Source organism: Notolepis coatsorum, assembly GCF_963971535.1.
Source record: "Notolepis coatsorum genome assembly, chromosome: 17".
NCBI lineage: Eukaryota > Metazoa > Chordata > Actinopteri > Aulopiformes > Paralepididae > Notolepis > Notolepis coatsorum.
Genome location: NC_140181.1, coordinates 76,497,322 through 76,515,852, shown reverse-complemented (window position 1 = coordinate 76,515,852; position 18,531 = coordinate 76,497,322). Strand labels below are relative to the sequence as shown.

At 51.5% G+C, this 18,531-nt stretch overlaps 1 protein-coding gene across 1 annotated transcript in view; it reads left to right on the top strand.

Moving 5' to 3' along the window:
- bsna (bassoon presynaptic cytomatrix protein a) overlaps positions 1-18,531 on the top strand; it is a gene marked incomplete at both ends in the record, with an annotated part of 167,530 nt that overhangs the window by 130,381 nt on the left and 18,618 nt on the right. The window contains 4 exon segments of the mRNA XM_084333501.1: positions 3,400-4,339; positions 8,939-11,498; positions 12,426-13,184; positions 15,474-15,793. Of these exon segments, the coding sequence (XP_084189627.1) occupies positions 3,400-4,339; positions 8,939-11,498; positions 12,426-13,184; positions 15,474-15,793 (4,579 nt within the window).

The following is an 18,531-nucleotide window of genomic DNA, read 5'->3' as shown; positions in this document are numbered from 1 at the left end:
CGCCCTGAAACAGGAACCGTAGGAACTTCCTGTGAGGAGGGAAAATAGGAATGTGAAAATACGCATCCTTCAGGTCTATGGAGGTGAAACAGTCCCCCCTCCTGACAGCAAGCAGAAGGAGTCGGACGGTCAACATCCTGAACGGTCTCGCTACAATCAACCGATTGAACGCGGACAGATCCAGTATAGGTCTGACCCCCCCTGTTTTCTTGGGCACCAGAAAATAACGGGAGTAGACGCCTGACATTGCGTCCTCGCTCTGGACCACAACGACGGCCTGCTTCGCCAACAGAGATTGGATCTCGTCGGCCAGGGCTGTCACTGCGTCTGACCCTAATAATAGGGTCGGCACCAAACCTGAGAACGGAGGATGGGGCTGTGTGAACTGCAAAACCAGCCCCGCCTCTAACGTTCTCTGCATCCACTGACTCACAGGGCATTCCCGTCGCCATATGTGAATATAATCCCACAGCGCCCCCGCCGTCAACTGACGCTGGGCCGCAAGGAACAGTAGATAGTTGGCCCGGTCCCCCCCGTCGTGCAAAGCACCCAAGGGGGGACCCCGACAGAAAGGGCCGGTTTGATACGGGAGGAGCTGTCATCAAACTTGTGGACACACACTCGCCCCCTGAACACCCCTCCAGCGCATGCTGAGGAGTTGTTCCGCAGCTAGACACGCAAGGCATGAGGACCCCATGGGCTCCTACACGCCGAAGCCCTGCAGTGATATTGCTACCACTCAAATCACGCTCGCCTCTCCTTTGCAGACCACTGCCGGTTTGACGGGAGTGGGAGGCAACAGCGCGATACCCCGCCTGGCGAGGGCGAAGCCGGGGTAACCCCTGCTGAGCATTCAACAGAAGAGGCACCGAGTCCCCCTGCTGACCACTGGAGCTAGTGGCAGCTGTAACACCAGGTTCCACCCACCCACAACCTGCGGTGTAGGAACCACGCGACGACGCAACATTCTCACGGACAGACCCAGGCTCAGCCATCAACTGGGTGTCAGCCCCTGCCCCCATGAGAAGCGAAGAATGGGGCCGCATACGCTTCAATGAAGGTTCGCGGCCCGCAGCCAAAGGAGAACGCTCAGAGCCCCGCTTCTGAGGGTAACAGAGAGCGGATTGAACGGGGAGCGGGCTGCTCGCGGCAAAATGACGACGGGTTGGTTTACCAAACCCGAAATCACCCAAAATGGCCGATCCCTCGGCCGCCAAGGCTGTCGGCCTCGCGATACCCTGTTGACTCTCCAACCAGGGCACCACTGGCGGGGGAAACATGGCCGCCTGTCGAGGATCTCGCCACAGTCGTTGACGAGACCGTGCTCCCACCTCTGGCTGCACAGCGTGAGGCGGTGTAGGACCCAGATCAATAACCGCCTGCGCCTCCACAGAACGCCCAAAAAGACTATCTGTGGAAAAAGGAGCCGTGAGGAGAGAAAACCTATCCTCTTCCCCAAGAGGAGACTGCTCCAACCAAACATGCCTAACAACCAAAGTCGATAGCATCCGAATCCTCCCCGCAGTTATAGCTTGCGACTGAGTCAAGATCTCTATAACACCACAAACATGAATCACGTTTACAATGTCGGTCGGACCCAAAGACCTACAACCCGACGCCATCTTGGATAGGAAAGTAGCCAGCTGAGCCATAACACTGGCCGCCGCTAAATGCCATCCTGCAGCAGTATACCACTCATTCGTCCATACTGCCACCCTCCGAGCCGATATGCTATCAAGCATCGGCCGGGCGGAACGTCGTTCATCCCCGCCTGGGCACAGAAAAGAAGCTACCTGGCTGCTTAGCCAAGGTACCCCCGGCCTGCACCCCGTTGTCAGCCCCTTCACCCGTAAAAAAGGTAAATAGAGCTCAGCGAACCCCCCCACATCCACCACCGACTGACCTTCATTAATGAAGCTGGCAAGAGGAGGGAAAAGCGGAATCCCACGGCGGGGATTATTAGACATTCCAGCGTCAACATCAGTGTCAGCAGAAAAAGCAGTAGTAGCATTAGCGTCAACAGCATGTTCCAGGATCGCCAGGACATCGCCCACTACAGTGGAACGATCGCCAAGCCGCCCCGGCCCTGGTGCCGAAACATACTCCACAGCACGACCAACACCGACATCGATGCCTACTGACACAGACCTCACCTTTGTACAAGCCGACCCGTTAGTCAAACCTTGTACGCTGCCCCTCGGTCCGTCGCCGTCAGCCGAGGAACCACCAGCACAGGTCTCATGCGTCGTCGAAACAAGCTCCGGAGAATCCAGGGAAAAACAATCCTCCGGTAAGCCCTCAACATTACGAACCTTCCTTAATCTTTTCATCCTGCTAGTTAACGTATGGTTCATGCAGCCATTACGCTGGGACGAAAATAGAGGAAGGGTGTTTTGGTGACCAGAGTCACAGTTATATGGGCGGTGCCACCATGGGGGCGGGGCCCCATACAGGTGGGGTGCATGTAGTTGTTTCGTGGGAGATACAGTAGGTATCATAGGAGATAAGGGGTATCTTATAAGGCTCAGAGCGGGACGCGAAAGCAAATACGATATATAACTTACTTGTACTGTGAATTTCTCCAGACCTCTCTTAGGTGTGGCCAGCAATATCAACTCCACCCACACATTAATTAAAGACCAAACCAAAAGTGTGAACAAAGTTATAATTATTATTAATACCAAACAGGGGTATTTTGCCTAGATGTCGTTGTTTGACAGCATTACAGATTCTAACATTTAGGGACCTCTTCGTAGCCTACCAGGTTTGTTTTAGCGCAGGAGGGCTGCCCGTGTATGTTCATGGAAGAATCAAACAGTTTGTATCAATCCATTGAAGAGTCAACTTCAAGAAGAGTCAAAGCAGGGTATTTTTATACACAATTATTATTTATTTATTTAAACATTGTTATTAGACATTCCATTAGAGACTGGAAGGGGAGAGAGCGAGTGGGTCTTATGTTTTATGCTATGATTTGCACGGCATGCACCTTAGCTCTGGGTAGAGATGTGTGACTTGTTATACTCAATCTTCACCTCCCTCCCTCTCTCTCCCTCTCTCTCTCTCTCTCCCTCCCTCTCCCTCCCTCTCTCTCCCCCCTCTCCCTCCCTCTCTCTCCCCCCTCTATCTCCCTCTCTCTCTCTCTCCCTCCCTCTCTCCCTCTCTCTCCCTCCCTCTCTCCCCCCCTCTCCCTCCCTCTCCCTCCCTCTCTCTCTCTCTCTCTCTCTCTCTCTCTCTCTCTCTCTCTCTCCCCCCCTCTCTCTCTCTCCATCCCTCCCTCTCTATCCCTCCCTCTCTCCCTCTCCCTCCCTCTCTCTCCCTCCCTCCCTCTCCCTCCCCCCTCTCTCTCTCTCTCCCTCCCTCCCTCTCCCTCCCTCTCTCTCCATCTCTCTGCCCCAGGTACATGTCGCGTCACCGCAGCAGACGGCGTGGCCGCAGCGTGGACTGCTCCGTCCAGACCGACGACGACGAGGACAAGGTGGAATGGGAGCAGCCGGTCCGCCGCCGCCGCTCCCGCTTCTCCCGACACTCTGAGTCCACCGGCACCGCCACCTCCACCTCCACCTCCACCGCCGACGGCAAAGCGGACTCCGCCAAGACAGCGTCCTCCTCCTCCAGCATCGCCGTGCAGACCGTGAGGGAGACGTCCTGCCAGACGGAGGCGGAGCACCTGGTCCGGGTCTCACCGGCCATTCACGTCACCGTGCCGGATCCCAACAAGGTGGAGATCATCCACTACATCTCCGGGCCCGAGAGGACCCAGACGGGCCAGAGCCTGGCCTGCCAGACCGACCAGGAGGTGCAGTTCCAGGGGGCGGTGGCGCCGCAGACCACCGTCAGCCCGTACTCCTCCTCCTCCGGGGGCCAGCAGCAGGTGGGCTCCGCCGACCCACTCGCCCAGCAGCAGCAGCAGCGGCAGCAGCAGATCGCGGCGAACGCGGCCGTGTTCGAGCGCCGGCGTCCCGACCCGCTGGACATCAACTACCAGCCGCACAACCACCTCCACAACGAGTCCGTCTCCAGCGTGATACGCCAGCAGCAGCAGGTCGCCCCCAAGACCCCGCAGCTGCTGTACTCCCCCGTCTCCCCCGTCTCCCCTGTGTCCCCGAGCCGCCTGCTGCTGGAGAACTCCCTGTCCAGCGAGCGGCTGAACAAAGCCCACGTCACGCCGCAGCAGAAGTCCTACACGGCAGAGTCGCCCCAGCGCCACGCCTCGGTGCCGCGGCCCATCAAGAGCACCCAGAGGTCCATGTCGGACCCCAAGCCCCTCAGCCCCACCGCGGACGAGCACACCAAGGCCCGGCTGTCCCTGTACCAACAGCAAGCGCTCCAGAACCAGGTGGAGTCACAGACACATACACACACTGAGAGAGGCGGGCGGGTGGGCGGGCGGACGGACGGACGGACGGACGGACGGACGGACAGACAGACAGACAGACAGACAGACAGACAGACAGACAGACAGACAGACAGACAGACAGACAGACAGACAGACAGACAGACAGACAGACAGACAGACAGACAGACAGACAGACAACAGACAGACAGACAGACAGACAGACAGACAGACAGACAGACAGACAGACAGACAGACAGACAGACAGACAGACAGACAGACAGACAGACAGACAGACAGACAGACAGACAGACAGACAGACACCATGGCCACTGAGTCTTTCCGAGTCTCTTGCACTTAGAGGAAGACACCAACATTATGGGAAATGCGCTTAACGTCTTCTCCAAAGTCAGACAAGAAGATAGATACCAATTCCCTCTCTGGAGAAGATGGTGTAAAAGTTGGATGGTAGCTAAATTACCATTAAAGAATGCATATAAAAATCGGAATGTCCACTCTATATAATATGCTGTATGCTTATACACAATATTTAGGTGAGTGAGTGTACCATCTAAGACAGGTTTTTAATTTGTATTTAAAAAAAAATAAAAAATGTATGCACCCATGAGAAAGAATATTAATAAAATGTATTTCACACATTAACCAGGAATAACGTGTAACCTTTTAGAGAGAGAATTCGATTTGTAGCTTTACGCATTGTCTCTGCTGTCTGTAAATAGGCTGTCCCTCTTTTATTTTGTTGCCACTTGCGTCCCACTTCCTGAGGCCATCGGTCGACACTGCACTCGGCCTCCAAGGCTTTGATTTGAAACCATTCTTTTGATTTCACTCTGCTCCTTGTTTACATTTTATCAGCGTTCTACATGAATGCAGTGATGACTAATCCCTTTCTGTTGTTTGTGGATTTTCCAGCACGTATTTTCGTTTTTATGTCTCCTCAATCACCTCAAGGCTGTTATGAGAAGTATTTTTCTCGCAGCCCACTCTGACAGACGATAATGATAAGAGAAACGAGGAGCGGAGGCCTGTGGCCGACCGTCTGTGATTCACTCAGTTTATGAAGGCGCACGTTATCGTCCTTCCCTTCCTTTTCTTTCCCTCAAAGGAGAGAGCGGTCAGTCCACCGCTGCCCGTACAGACAATGATGACGCGACAGGGAACCCTGGCATGACGCATACGGCCGTTCCACATTCACTTAGCCGGTGAAAGTGTATTTCCCTGGGTATCTGATCTAATAAGATAAGATAAGATCATCCTTTATTAATCCCCTTGGGGAAATGCAGGGATCATAGCAGCAGGGGGAGGGGGGGTACAGGTATGGGCATGGCAATAGGAGAAGACGTAATTATAGGCAATAAAATTATAGTACAGATAAGCAGTGTAAACAATAGAATTAACTCTGGATAAAAGCGCATAAGCAAGTAAGCAGTGTAATCAAAGGTGCTGATGAGGATCTGTATGGGTCCATCAGTTATATCATACGTGTACAATAAATATGGTCAATAACACTTAGAATCTGAATATATGCTATGAGTACCCTAAGTAAAGTATACAGTATATACAGGTGCAGTATACATAAGGTAACTGGCATGATTAGCCGATTTCAATGACGAATCTATAGAATTTTAGTTTCCCACATGGAAGAATGCAGAAGGACCTCTTTCGATCTACCGATTACCAGAGATGTGTTTAAAAGTCTTCAGGAGATTTTTCATTCAGAATGGGAAAATAATTCATAAAAATCGACTAATCGATTGACAATGTCTTGATTGACTAAGACCAAACCAACCAATTTATCAACTGACTATGAGGGGACAGCCCTAGTGTGTATTTTGTCAACCTTTTGTTTGACACATAAAGAATTATAAGGGCGTTCACAATTAAACATCACGCAGTAAAAACGTTGGATATCAATAACGCTGACCAAGTTCAACTGCAGCCATGATTCTGTGGCTTCTAATTCACTTGTGCCGGTCGTTCTGGAGCCAACAGCTCCCGTCGGAGATCAATGACTTTGTACTTGTATTGTTTTCACAGAGATTTGAATATACTTCACATGTTATCAAAGTTTCTAATCGCTCAGTTGTTATATTCCAGTGTGACTGTATGTTGACTGGATGCCAGTTTTATGGCTGTATGACTAACGGACCAGTAGATGAGTTTGAAAATGTAAAGTTTGGCCTGATATTGGTGCTAGAGGAAAGGTCATGGGTCCACCAAAAATCCAATGGCTTATTCCGCTAGGGCTCATGAATGTGCACCTCAAATTTGATTTTTTTTTAAATCACAGCTATTCGAGTCGCATTCACAATCAAAAAGACTTTACTAGTTGAACTTGGCAAGGTCATGGGGTCACCAAAACCACTAGGGTTCATCCTCTAGGGCTTATAAATGTGCAATGCCGATGGCTCCCGTTGGGGATCAATGATGTTGTACCGTATTGTCTTCACAAAGAGATACTTCACATGTTATCGGAGTCTCTAATCGCTCTGTCATTATAATCCAGTGTGGCTGTGTGCTGTAAGTAAAGTGTCTGCAGTTATTTCGTTCTTCAAAAGAGAGTTGGTGGAACAGGCCTCCTCCTCCACCACCTCCTCCTCCTCCTCCTCCTCCTCCTCCTCCTCCTCCTCCTCCTCCTCCTCCTCCTCCTCCTCCGCTTGCTCAGATGATAATGATGATGTGCCGGTGAACACCGCGAGGAGGCGTGCGGCTGTCAAACATTCACTTAAGTCTGTGTTTGTTCCCCCTGTCTTGCTTCAGATGAGAGTGCATCGCCCACGCTGTCCTCGCTTTCCAGAGTTTTTGAGTTTATCCAGACAGCGCAGGGAGGATAAGTGGCTAAGGAGATAAAAAGAAGAGCGACAAACCAGACAGCGTTTCAGATCCGCATTGCCAAATGTACCTTTCTCAGTCACTTCTAAAAACAGTGTTTTAGAAGTATAATTAGGGCCGGGAGGTATGACGGAATACTAAAGTGTACCGCCATGGATCCATGCAAAGGTGTGGATTTTATAGCAGGATTGTAAATAAAGAATATACAATTGACAAAATATACAATTGCTAAATGAAAAAAACAATTACAAATAACAAATACAATGACAATTGTATAAAAAAGATTTCTTCGGAAAACCCAAACTGTAAAATAATTAAGAAAAGCATTGTGATGTTGACCACATCGCCCAGATTCACCCAGATGTCTGAATGTATGTGTTTGCTTTGGAGACTAAGCCTATGTCCACACTGCCAGAGGAAGCCTCGGTGAGCTGCAATAGACCCGATGGCGAATCTCTAGGATGTAGAGCCACGCTGCACTAATCACGCTGCTCTAACCACGCTGCTCTAACCACGCTGCTCTAACCACGATGCTGTAACCATGCTGCTCTAACCATGCTACTTTAACCATGCTGCTCTAACCTGTTCACCGGCCCGCGCATGCAGCCGTTCTGCTGGCGGTATGGACCTAGGCTCGGTCTGAATTCTAACTCTGAGATGTACAGTAGTTTTATCTGACGAAGTACACTTCCGAGGGAGGTGGGTGTACCCTGACCCTGTATGTATTTGAGTGGTAATTAGGTTTTAGGTGGGTATACTCCATTCCTCTCCCCACCTGCGTACACCCTAGTTCTAGTACTAGCAGCACTAGAGAAACTGCGACAGAAATATCACAAATTCTTTGTGTCTTCTAACACAACTCCACTCGTCTTCTTGTGTCTGTGTCTATGTGTTTCTCCTTTGTCTCCTGTGTCTGTCCCTATTGGCGTGGCTTCCTTTCGTCCCGTCTCATTGTTTTCTTTCTCCCTTTGTCCATACCTGTCTTATCTGTCCTTGTCTCCTCAACTGAATGTCTTCCCTCTTTCGTCCACCTTCCACTCTCCTCACCTTTGCTTTCTTCCTTCACCTCCTCTCTCTACCTCTCTTCCTCCCCTCTTCACCCCCTCGCCCCCTATCCTCGGCTCTCTCCCTTCCCTCTCCACCCCACCTCACTCACTCCTCTCCTCCTCCCCATTTCTCTCCATATCCCTGACTCTCCCTACCGTCCTTCTTGTCTCCTTGTCTCCACTCTGTCTCCCTGCTTCTATCCCTCTCTCCCTTGTCTGTCTGTCTGCTTATATCCCTCTCTCCCTTGTCTGTCTCCCTGCTTCTATCCCTCTCTCCCTTGTCTGTCTGTCTGCTTCTATCCCTCTCTCCCTTGTCTGTCGGCCTGTCTCCCTGCTTCTATCCCTCTCTTCCTTGTCTGTCTGTCTGCTTCTATCCCTCTCTCCCTTGTATGTCTGTCTGTTTCTATCCCTCTCTCCCTTGTCTGTCTGTCTGCTTCTATCCCTCTCTCTCTTGTCTGTCGGCCTGTCTCCCTGCTTCTATCCCTCTCTTCCTTGTCGGTCTCTCTGCTTTATTTCCCTCTTTACCCTCTTCTCTCCCTCTCTCCCATGTCTGTCTCTCTGCTTCATTTCCCTCTTATATCCCTCTCTCCCTTGTCTGTCCGTCTCCCTGCTTCTATCCCTCTCTTCCTTGTTGGTTGGTCTCCCTTCCCCCTTGTCTTTATACCCCCCCACCCCCTATCTCTCTCTCCTTCTCTCTCTCCAGTTGGCCGCCCTGCAGCAGAGCTCCCTGCTCCGTAAGGTCAAGCGGACCCTGCCCAGCCCGCCGCCGGAGGAGACCGCAGCCGCCGCGGCCCACATGCCCATGATGGCGCCCGCCCTCCCCCAGGTCTACCTGCCCTCCGTGCCCGGCCTCAAGCCTGGCATGCGGCCCCCTGGCCTCATTGCCAAGGCCAGCCTCCTGAAGGACCTCACCCACGAGCTAAAGGCCGTGGAGCAGGAGTCCACCAAGCTCCGCAAGCAGCAAGCCGAGCTGGAGGAGGAGGAGAAGGAGATCGATGCCAAGCTGAGATACCTGGAGCTGGGGATCCACCAGAGGAAAGAGACTCTGGTGAAGGAGAGGGAGAGGAGGGACATCGCCTACCTGAGGTGTATGGGGGACACGAGGGACTACATGTCTGACAGTGAGCTGAATAACCTACGCTTGGTGGCCGCCGCGGCCTCGTTCGAGACCAACGGCCTCCTGGCAGTGAGGCCGAGCACCGCCCCGCTCAGCCAGTTCACCAGTGACCTGAACACGGCGGCGCAGTACCCGCCCACCTCTTCCTTCGTCTCCTACCAGTATCCCCAGAGCCAGCCGGCGGCACCGGCTCCACAGCCAAGCATGCCCTACCAGGTGGCGGCGTTCAACCAGCCTCCCTACCCGTCGGTGTCTCAGTCCCAGGCCTTGCCCCAGCCCACGCCCCTCCAGAGCCACGGCCCCCCTCCGCCACCCACCTACCAGACTCAGTCCCCCTACCCCTCCCACACCTTCCCTCAGTCCCAGCCCCCCTACCCTCAGACAGACCTAGGGGTCCCGGCCGCACCCCAGCCCGGTTTCGGGCCCGTGCCCCAGCCCCAGCCGGTGCACGCCGGTTTCGGGCCTGCCCCGCCCGGCCAGCCCCCATACCCCACCCACAGCTCACCATACCCCAGCGCTGTGTCCTCCTACTCCAGCCAGAGCGCTCCATACCCCGGGCAGCCCCAGGTCGACATCCTGACGGTCCACCCCGGGCGGCCCAGGCAGACATCTCTAGCCGATCTGGAGCACAAGATGCCCACCAACTACGAGACGATTAGCAACCCCACCGTAGTGGTCACCACCACGGCCCAGGACGCCGCCTACTCCAGTGCGGCGCCCGCTTATGGTCAGTACACTGGTACCACAACTATGGCCAGTTCCTACGGGCCCTATGGCTCTGCACCAGTCTCCAGCAGCTACGGCAACTACTCGTCCACACCGGCCAGCACCTATGGCCAGTATACGTCAACGCCGGCAAGTACGTACGGCCAGTACACCACGACCACAGCCAACACGTATGGCTACACCACCACAACGGCCAGCTCGTACGGCCAGTACACATCGACGGTCTCCAACGCCTACGGGCACTCCGTGGACGGCTCCTCCGCCTACGGCGCGGCAGACGGGATGTACGGGGCTCCCGGCCTGGAGCAGAACGTCCCGCGCAACTACATGATGATCGACGACGTCAGCGAGCTCACGGCGAAAGACGGGCTGGGCACGACGGCGGTAGACATGCTGCACCACGGCGGCAGTGGCCGTTACCCGGGAGACACCCACGGCCACAGCGGCACCGGTGGTGGCACGACGCGCAGCGGGACCAGCGGCTCCTCGTACGGCAGGACAGCGGAGGAGGAGGCGACGATGCAGGAAGAGCTGTACGACCACCACGGCAGGGGTAAGAGCAGCTACAGGCACGGACCTCTAGGGGGCAGCAGCAGCGGCAGCGTGAGCTCTAGCATGGGTGGGGGATCCCCCTATTACTATGACTATGACTACAAGCACCGGCCCGGGTCGCAGAAACCGGCGTCCTCCAGAGGCCTTCTGGCGCCCGCCGTCATGTCCACCAAGCGCAGCAAGCACCGGAAACCCGGGATGGAGCAGAAGATCTCCAAGTTCTCCCCCATCGAGGAGGCCCGGGACGTGGAGGCAGACCTGGCCTCCTACTCCGCGGCGGCCGGCGGGGGCTACCACGCCTCGGCCAACGCCCGGGGCGTCCGAGGGCGCCAGCTCGTCGAGGACTACGGCTTCAAGAGGAGCAGCTACGAGAGCGGCAGTGCCGCGGCCAACGCGCTGGGGAGCGCCGACGGGAGCCGGTACTACGGCGTGATGATGGTGGAGGAGGATGAGGGGATCTACTACACCTCCACCGGCCGGTCCCGCTCCACCGGCTACGGCATGGACAAGATCTCCTCCAGGGACTACTCCGGCTACCGCAGCCGGTCCTACGAGAGGGACGACCGCCCCTACCGGTCCGGCCACAGCCGCGGGCGCCACCCGACCCGGCAGTACTCCGAAGAGGAGAGCCCGCTCAGTCCCCTGGGGAAGCTCATGGGTTCTGGGCGGGCCTCGAGCGCAGGTGCCGACCCGTACGACAGTCGCAGCGATAGATATCATTATTATTACGGCCAATATGGCTCCAGCCACTCGCTGCCGGACGTACAGGACCACGACCACATACGAGACCTGCCCCGGACCCACGTCTACAAGCCAGAGGACACGTACATTATAGACGATTATCACTGTGCTGTGTCAGACAGCGAAGGTAATTGTGGGAGCTGAGTGCCCAGCCAGTCTCACTACCCACCACTGCTCCAACCGTCTATATGAACGTCCCCCACCCACCCAGAGGCTAGGCTAGAGGAGAAACAGAAACAGAGATACTTGTTGCATGCTGTTTTTCATATTGAGAGTTACTGGGAACTCTCATATCAGTGGACTGCTGTCTGCCTGCCTGCCTGCCTGCCTGCCTGCCTGCCTGCCTGCCTGCCTGCCTGCCTGCCTGCCTGCCTGCCTGCCTGCCTGCCTGCCTGCCTGCCTGCCTGCCTGCCTGCCTGCCTGCCTGCCTGCCTGCCTGCCTGCCTGTCTGCCTGTCTGTCTGTCCATCAAATCCGTCCGTGCACCAGCTCGTCCAATCGTCTGTCTGACAAACGAGTGAATTCACGAGTGAATTCATTCGTGTGATCATTTTCTTTTGCGGTGCATCGATTCACTAACATGGTGTTGCATGGTCACAGGTGTATTGTTTTTAGTTTTTTTCCCCACAGGGTTTCCTTCAGCATTTGCCTTTTCATTGACGTTTTGTTTATTTTATTATTACCCACATCGCAAAAGAGAATGTACTTGAAAACAGGAAATGTAGCTTATTTCAAATAACTGTTTATTTTTATTGTTCTGAATACCAGAAATTCACTGCTCAAATTCCAAATCAAATTCATAGATCAGAAAAGTTAACTGAAAAGCAACAGGAAAAGATTATTATCTACCAAAAACACATTTACTGAGATCTTTTGCCATGTACGGTTCGTCATGTATATTGTCTCTTAGCGTATGATGGTGCGTATTCTGCATGGATGTAAAAACGTTGTTTTTCTTTTTTCTTTTGTTTTTCTGTTCCCCTCCTTTTCTTTCGTTTGCATGCGGGTGGTATTCCTCCTCCTCCTCTTCCTCCCTCCTTCCTTCCTTCTCTCAGCCTGCATGCCACTGTCTCCCACCGACATGGAGATTGACTGTGATCTGCTCTCGGTTTCCAAAGCCTACCACCTGGGCCAGGAGGAGACCGACTGGTTCGAGAAGCCGCGCTCCGGCCGCCACTACGGCAGCAGCAGCGGCGGCGGCGGAGGCCACTCTGGGCGGAGCCGGCACGGCGGCGTCAAGCACACCTACCACGACTACGACGAGCCGCCCGAGGAGGACCTGTGGCCGCAGGACGAGTACGGGCACAGCGGTGGTGGCGGCGGCGGGGGAGGGCGACACACCTCGTCGTCGTCGCGGGACCACCGGCAGCACGGCAGCTCCGGCCGACACTCCTCGTCGGCGCCGGCAACGGCGACGCGCCACGCGGATGAACCCAGGTCGTCCCGGTCATCCAAGGGGCACCCTAAGGACCCGTCGGTGCGCCACGACCCCTCGGGACGCTCGTCGTCCACCGGAAGGCGCGGGGAGTCGCGTTCCGGCGGGTACCACTCCTCGGATTACCGTGACCCCTCTGGGCACCATCACGCCGCCCAGCGCTCCTCCAGGCAGGGGGAGCCTCACCGTTCATCCCGCAGCAAGAGCCAGCAGCAGCAGCCTGGGGACCTGCAGGGACAGCCTCCAGGTACCTTCACCTGTTATTATCAGACCTGCAGGGACAGTCTCCAGGTACGTTCACCTGTTATTATCAGACCTGCAGGGACAGCCTCCAGGTACGTTCACCTGTTATTATCAGACCTGCAGGGACAGCCTCCAGGTACGTTCACCTGTTATTATCAGACCTGCAGGGACAGCCTCCAGGTACGTTCACCTGTTATTATCAGACCTGCAGGGACAGCCTCCAGGTACGTTCACCTGTTATTATATTATCAGACCTGCAGGGACAGAGATAACTAGGGAAATGTACAGCTGCTTGGCCTTGACACAGACACACCACTGAACTAAAAGGAGGCCTGAATGAACTTACATAATGTCATAACTCATACTCAATATTCTATATTGATAATGATTGTACCTAATAACATTTAATAATAACTTTTAACTTAGATCAATGTCCCCAATAAGGTAAATAATAAGTACAACGTCACTGAATGTTCTCAAGCCTGATAATAATTTCCCACTATAGTCATGCAGCGACACACATAGAATAGAATAGACTTTGGGCGGCTACGTGGCGTAGTGGGCAAGGCGCTCGCCACGAATACTGGAGACGCTGGGCTCGCCTGTTCGAGCCCAGCGCGCCACATTGCTTTCAGTTTAGCTGGTCGTCCGTACTAATACACATTGGCCGTATTAGGGGGTGGGAAACTGATGGGTGGGGATCGGGCGTTGTGGACAGCGACTCCTACAGGTCGGTTGGTGCGCCTGCGCAGTAGAATCAGGAAGTGTCGGGGCAGCGTGAGCCTCCCACGCGTTACTCCTCGCCACTGAGAGATCGAGCTGCGCAGGTGAAAAGATGCGACTGCTGTTACCTCAAGTACCGGAGGGGACTTGTGCTATGTATGACTTATTCCACATTGCAGCCGGCTTGTGGGAGGCAAGAAACAGCGTTCGTGACAGGGGAGGGTTGAATTGGATGATACGAAATTGGGATGGGAGAAAATATAGAAAATGGGAGAAAAAGTGGATACAAAAAAAATAATAGAATAGACTTTATTGTCATTATACTTACTATACTCGAACTTAGGTGCTGGTAATAGAAAATAAGCATAAAGTCACACAAGTAATAAAAAAATTAATAATATCACAATACTATACAATATGATACTATACACACAAATAATAAAAAATAAACAGTGTCGCAATACTATACAATATACAGAATATACAACAATCACAGTGTCAGACAGTAGTGGGTAGATAATTGCACTTGAAGTTGGGAGAAAATTGCATTGAATTGTTATATATTACCTTACATGCGATGGGCGACACACACAGGGTCGCAGATGAAATGCCTCTCTGTGCTCGACCCATCCCGTCGTCCTTCCCCCCCCGAGGGCAGCCAGTAGCAGACATGGGTTGTGGCGTGGGGCCGCACCCGGGGACCATCCATTAACATTAAGAACAAGTTCTTATTTACAAAGACGGCCTGGTGAGAGGAGGAAAGGGGCTCTTGAAGGGTAACATGGAAAAGGGACAACAATTTCTTTAGTAGTTGGATCCCTTTAACCCTTTCACTACCATACAGTACTACCAAATGGTTAACCCTTTCACTGCGACAATACAGAAGATTAACCCTTACACTGCCACAGAACAAAGGGTTAATCCTTTCACTACCACACTACAGAGGGTTAACCTTTCACTACCACACTACTGTGGTAGTGAAAGGTTAACCTTCTGTAGTGTGGTAGTGAAAGGGTTAATTGTATTGGATTTTTTGATTTAGAAGTAGAGTATATTCAGTCATTGTTCAGCACATTTCTCTGATGCCATATACAGCAGTCTGGCTTATCAAACCATGAGTCATGATCAAACTAAATTGATGGAACTTCTATCGCATACAAGAGAAGAGTAGCAATGTATTTAAATTAGCCTAGGGTCCCGGGAAGACAGAATTAATTTCTCATTTGCGTTCAGGGCTGAAAATGTTTAATAACCCTTGCTGTTTTTTTGGTGTTTGGTGCTATGTCACAATCAGATGTCCCCTCAGGGATCAACAGTATTTAATTATCTATCCCAAGCATAACCTTTTCAATAAGCTATTTCTAGCCGGGTCTGTGCTGATAGCTGCGGACTAGGCTGCGCGCCGTGTGTGGGTATCGGGGGTTCAGAAACATGTCGTGACATTTCGTTCCACAGCCTCCTCCCTGTTATTCACATCTTTACCAACGCTCTCCGCCACGGAGGCTACTTTTGGGGAAAGCAGAAATCTAAAATATTCTGATCATGGAAAAAGCAGAAATCTAAAATATCCTGATCATGGAAATAGCAGAAATCTAAAATATTCTGATCATGGAAAAAGCAGAAATCTCAAATATTCTGATCATGGAAAAAGCATCAAGCATGGTTTTTCTACAGTGAAAGACTTCCACCTCTATCCCTCCAGGCTCTTCCAGGTCTGCCGGTTCAGCCAGGGGTCAGGGCTCCGCCGGGGGGCCTCCGGGCTCGGGGCGACAGGGAGGTCCTGGTTCCCAGACGGATGTAGCTCCGGGGCAAAGGACCCAGCTCCAGCAGCAGGCCCAGACATCAGCGGCCAGGCAGGGGCAGCCCGGGCCCCCGGGGACCGCTGGCCCCCAACAGCAGCCCCCGGCCCAGGGGCAGGGCATGGGGATGGGAATGGGGCCGGGCCTGGCCAAGCCAGGACAAATAGGACCAGCCGGTGGACCCATGGGACAGGCCAAAGTAGGTCCCACACCGGTCCCCACGGTGAGTAAACAGAGAGGAACTGGTTTCAACGAGGATAACTGAAGCAACAGTGTAGAAACATTCTTCTGTCTGGTGAGGAGGGAGCATAACACTCATAATGTGTCTCGTTAAGGAGCATAACAGACTAGAACTCATAATGTGTCTCGTTAAGGAGCATAACAGACTAGAACTCATAATGTGTCTCGTTAAGGAGCATAACAGACTAGAACTCATCATGTGTCTCGTTAAGGAGCATAACAGACTAGAACTCATAATGTGACGATCTCGGTACCCGGCCGAGATTTATTTCACGTCACAAATAGATCAATACAGTCCGTATAATACTATTAAGTGATGTTGTGTTTCTTTTTCAAATGTAGCAAAGAGTAAAGACCCTAACCCTATCAAAACACCAGTCAACGTGTGTGTATATTTTCAGCACTACATTTGTTTAGCAATGATTTTAAGTGTTATTAATGAAATATAATCTTGTAAAAATCTCTGCGCATTGCATCGGAAATCGGAGGATTTAGATGCGAGGACAGGAAGCCGTCATGAAATCGTTGTAGTCCTAAGAAAGAGGAGACCCAGGGCTTTCGACCAACAATAATTTTTTGGAAAGTATTGTTGTTTATATCTCATGGGTCGAACGAACCTCACCGGTATTGCCATAAAATACAATGTATATTGTTGTATATCCAGATTTAACTCTGCCATTGGAAAGAGGAGATTTGCCCCGATCCATAGATGTATGACTTGGCCATAATAACGTAATTCATAGGCCTGATATTGTATATTGTATATTCATATTTCATATTGCATGTGTCCGGATGGCAAAATTCAGTACTGTATCTACAAAAAAAACTGTAAATCCATAACAGAAGAGACCTCGTAATGTGACAAGTGTCTTGTGAGGAGGAAACATAACAGACTACAGTATAACTCATAATGTGACCCGTATCGTTAAGGTGCATAACAGAAGAGAACTCGTAATGTGACAAGTGTCTTGTGAGGAGGAAACATAACAGACTATAGTATAACTCATAATGTGACAAGTGTCTGGAGCATAACAGATAGTGTCAGAGTAGCCCTGCGAGTTTTAGTAAACACTATGCCATATACTGTCTTCTTCTCTATGATATTATTTATTGTTGGTTTGATTTATCCCTATTGCTAGTCTAACTAAATAAATGCGTGGCGAAACGGCTTAGTGAGGCAGCCTCAGTTCTCAAGTTCTGCAGCCGTTAGTTCTCCAGTCCAAGCCCTGAGCTCCTTTTGGACATTGATAATGTTAGCTGATGTTAGCTAACTTGCTTGTCAGTCAACTGTCTTGACTTTGCGAAATTATCTTTTAAATTGACAAACGTCACACGTGGAACTCACGGCACGACTCAAACGGGATCAAAACAGTATTTGTATCTCGCCGTTGACTACCGTACGTACAGTATGTGTGGTGGTTAGTGGAAGGGGAGGGACTTAACCTCTCTATAGGACAAGTGAATAGGGAGCTGTCCATGGTTCTGAAACAACAACATTGAAAAGACATGAATTCACAACAACATTGAATTCAGACATGTGGTAGGTCTTCAACGCTATAGCAACTTATGTTAGCCAACCAAATCAGCGTTAGGAGGACCTTAACGTTACATCAGCGAAGTCAGGAAGAGGCTGCAGTTCACCTTGTGCAAGAATGCTTTGCATCTATGCCACTGTGTCCTAGCTAAAGATTGCAAAGGGAAGCCACGCCGTTATTAGACTCTTCGTCTTGCTTTTTGTCACGCTAGATGAGATTAGGTAGCGGTTCAAGATGACTTCGCAGTGATGTTTGCTGCTCATTTAGCATACAGAGAAAGATCTGCATATCACGAAAGACAAACGGGGTGAGCGATTGTGTGGATGAGAGAATGATAATGTAATTGAAAATGTTCTTTCTTTGATGGATCGTCGTGCTCGTGCCCTCGATTGCATGGAACAGTGCGTCCTCCCGCTAACGCCCGTTCTCTTTCGCTTCTCTCATCCTCCATCTTGTTCAACCTTTTAACCCCTCTCCCCACCCTCGTCTTCCTCTACCCCTGCCCCCCCTCCCCACTCTTTTTCTCCCCAGAGATAAGAGCAAGTATATCTTTATCCAGATGGTTCATTTAAATTCTGCCCCGTCTGTGTCAGCAGGCCTTATCTGGAGTTGTGATTAGCGCGGTGGCAGCCGATAGCACGGTCTGGCGGACTTACTGTGTCTAGTAGAGGGAGATGGGAGCGCGTATTCTCACTCAAAATGTCTCCCACATAAAATCTACTCGCGCGGGATCTGTCCGCTGCTAAATGTGTATTATGTGAATGTCAAGTGTAGATTAATCAAATGTGATTGTGGCATTTTATACTTATATTTATATAAGTATTAGTGATGTGCATTCCATATCGAGTCATTAACACTCAAACTGTGCCCCCCCCCCCACATCGATTCTCATTCTGCGTTTACTCCTGTTACTGTTTGCTTGTATTATATCATGATATGAATAGATTTATGTTTATTATGAATACCCCAAAATATGATGTGCATCCAATGTTCATGACATTCATGATTTCAACTCAGCAATGCAATACCTTTGAATTGTTTGGTATAATAACACAAGGGATATGTGTGTGGGGAAAATTAATCAGAAAGCTCTACAATGGAATAGCATCGATGGATCCATAAGCAATAAATCTACTGGGTTATGTGTTATTTAGACTCCAACCTCATTCAATTTAACTCTCATGTC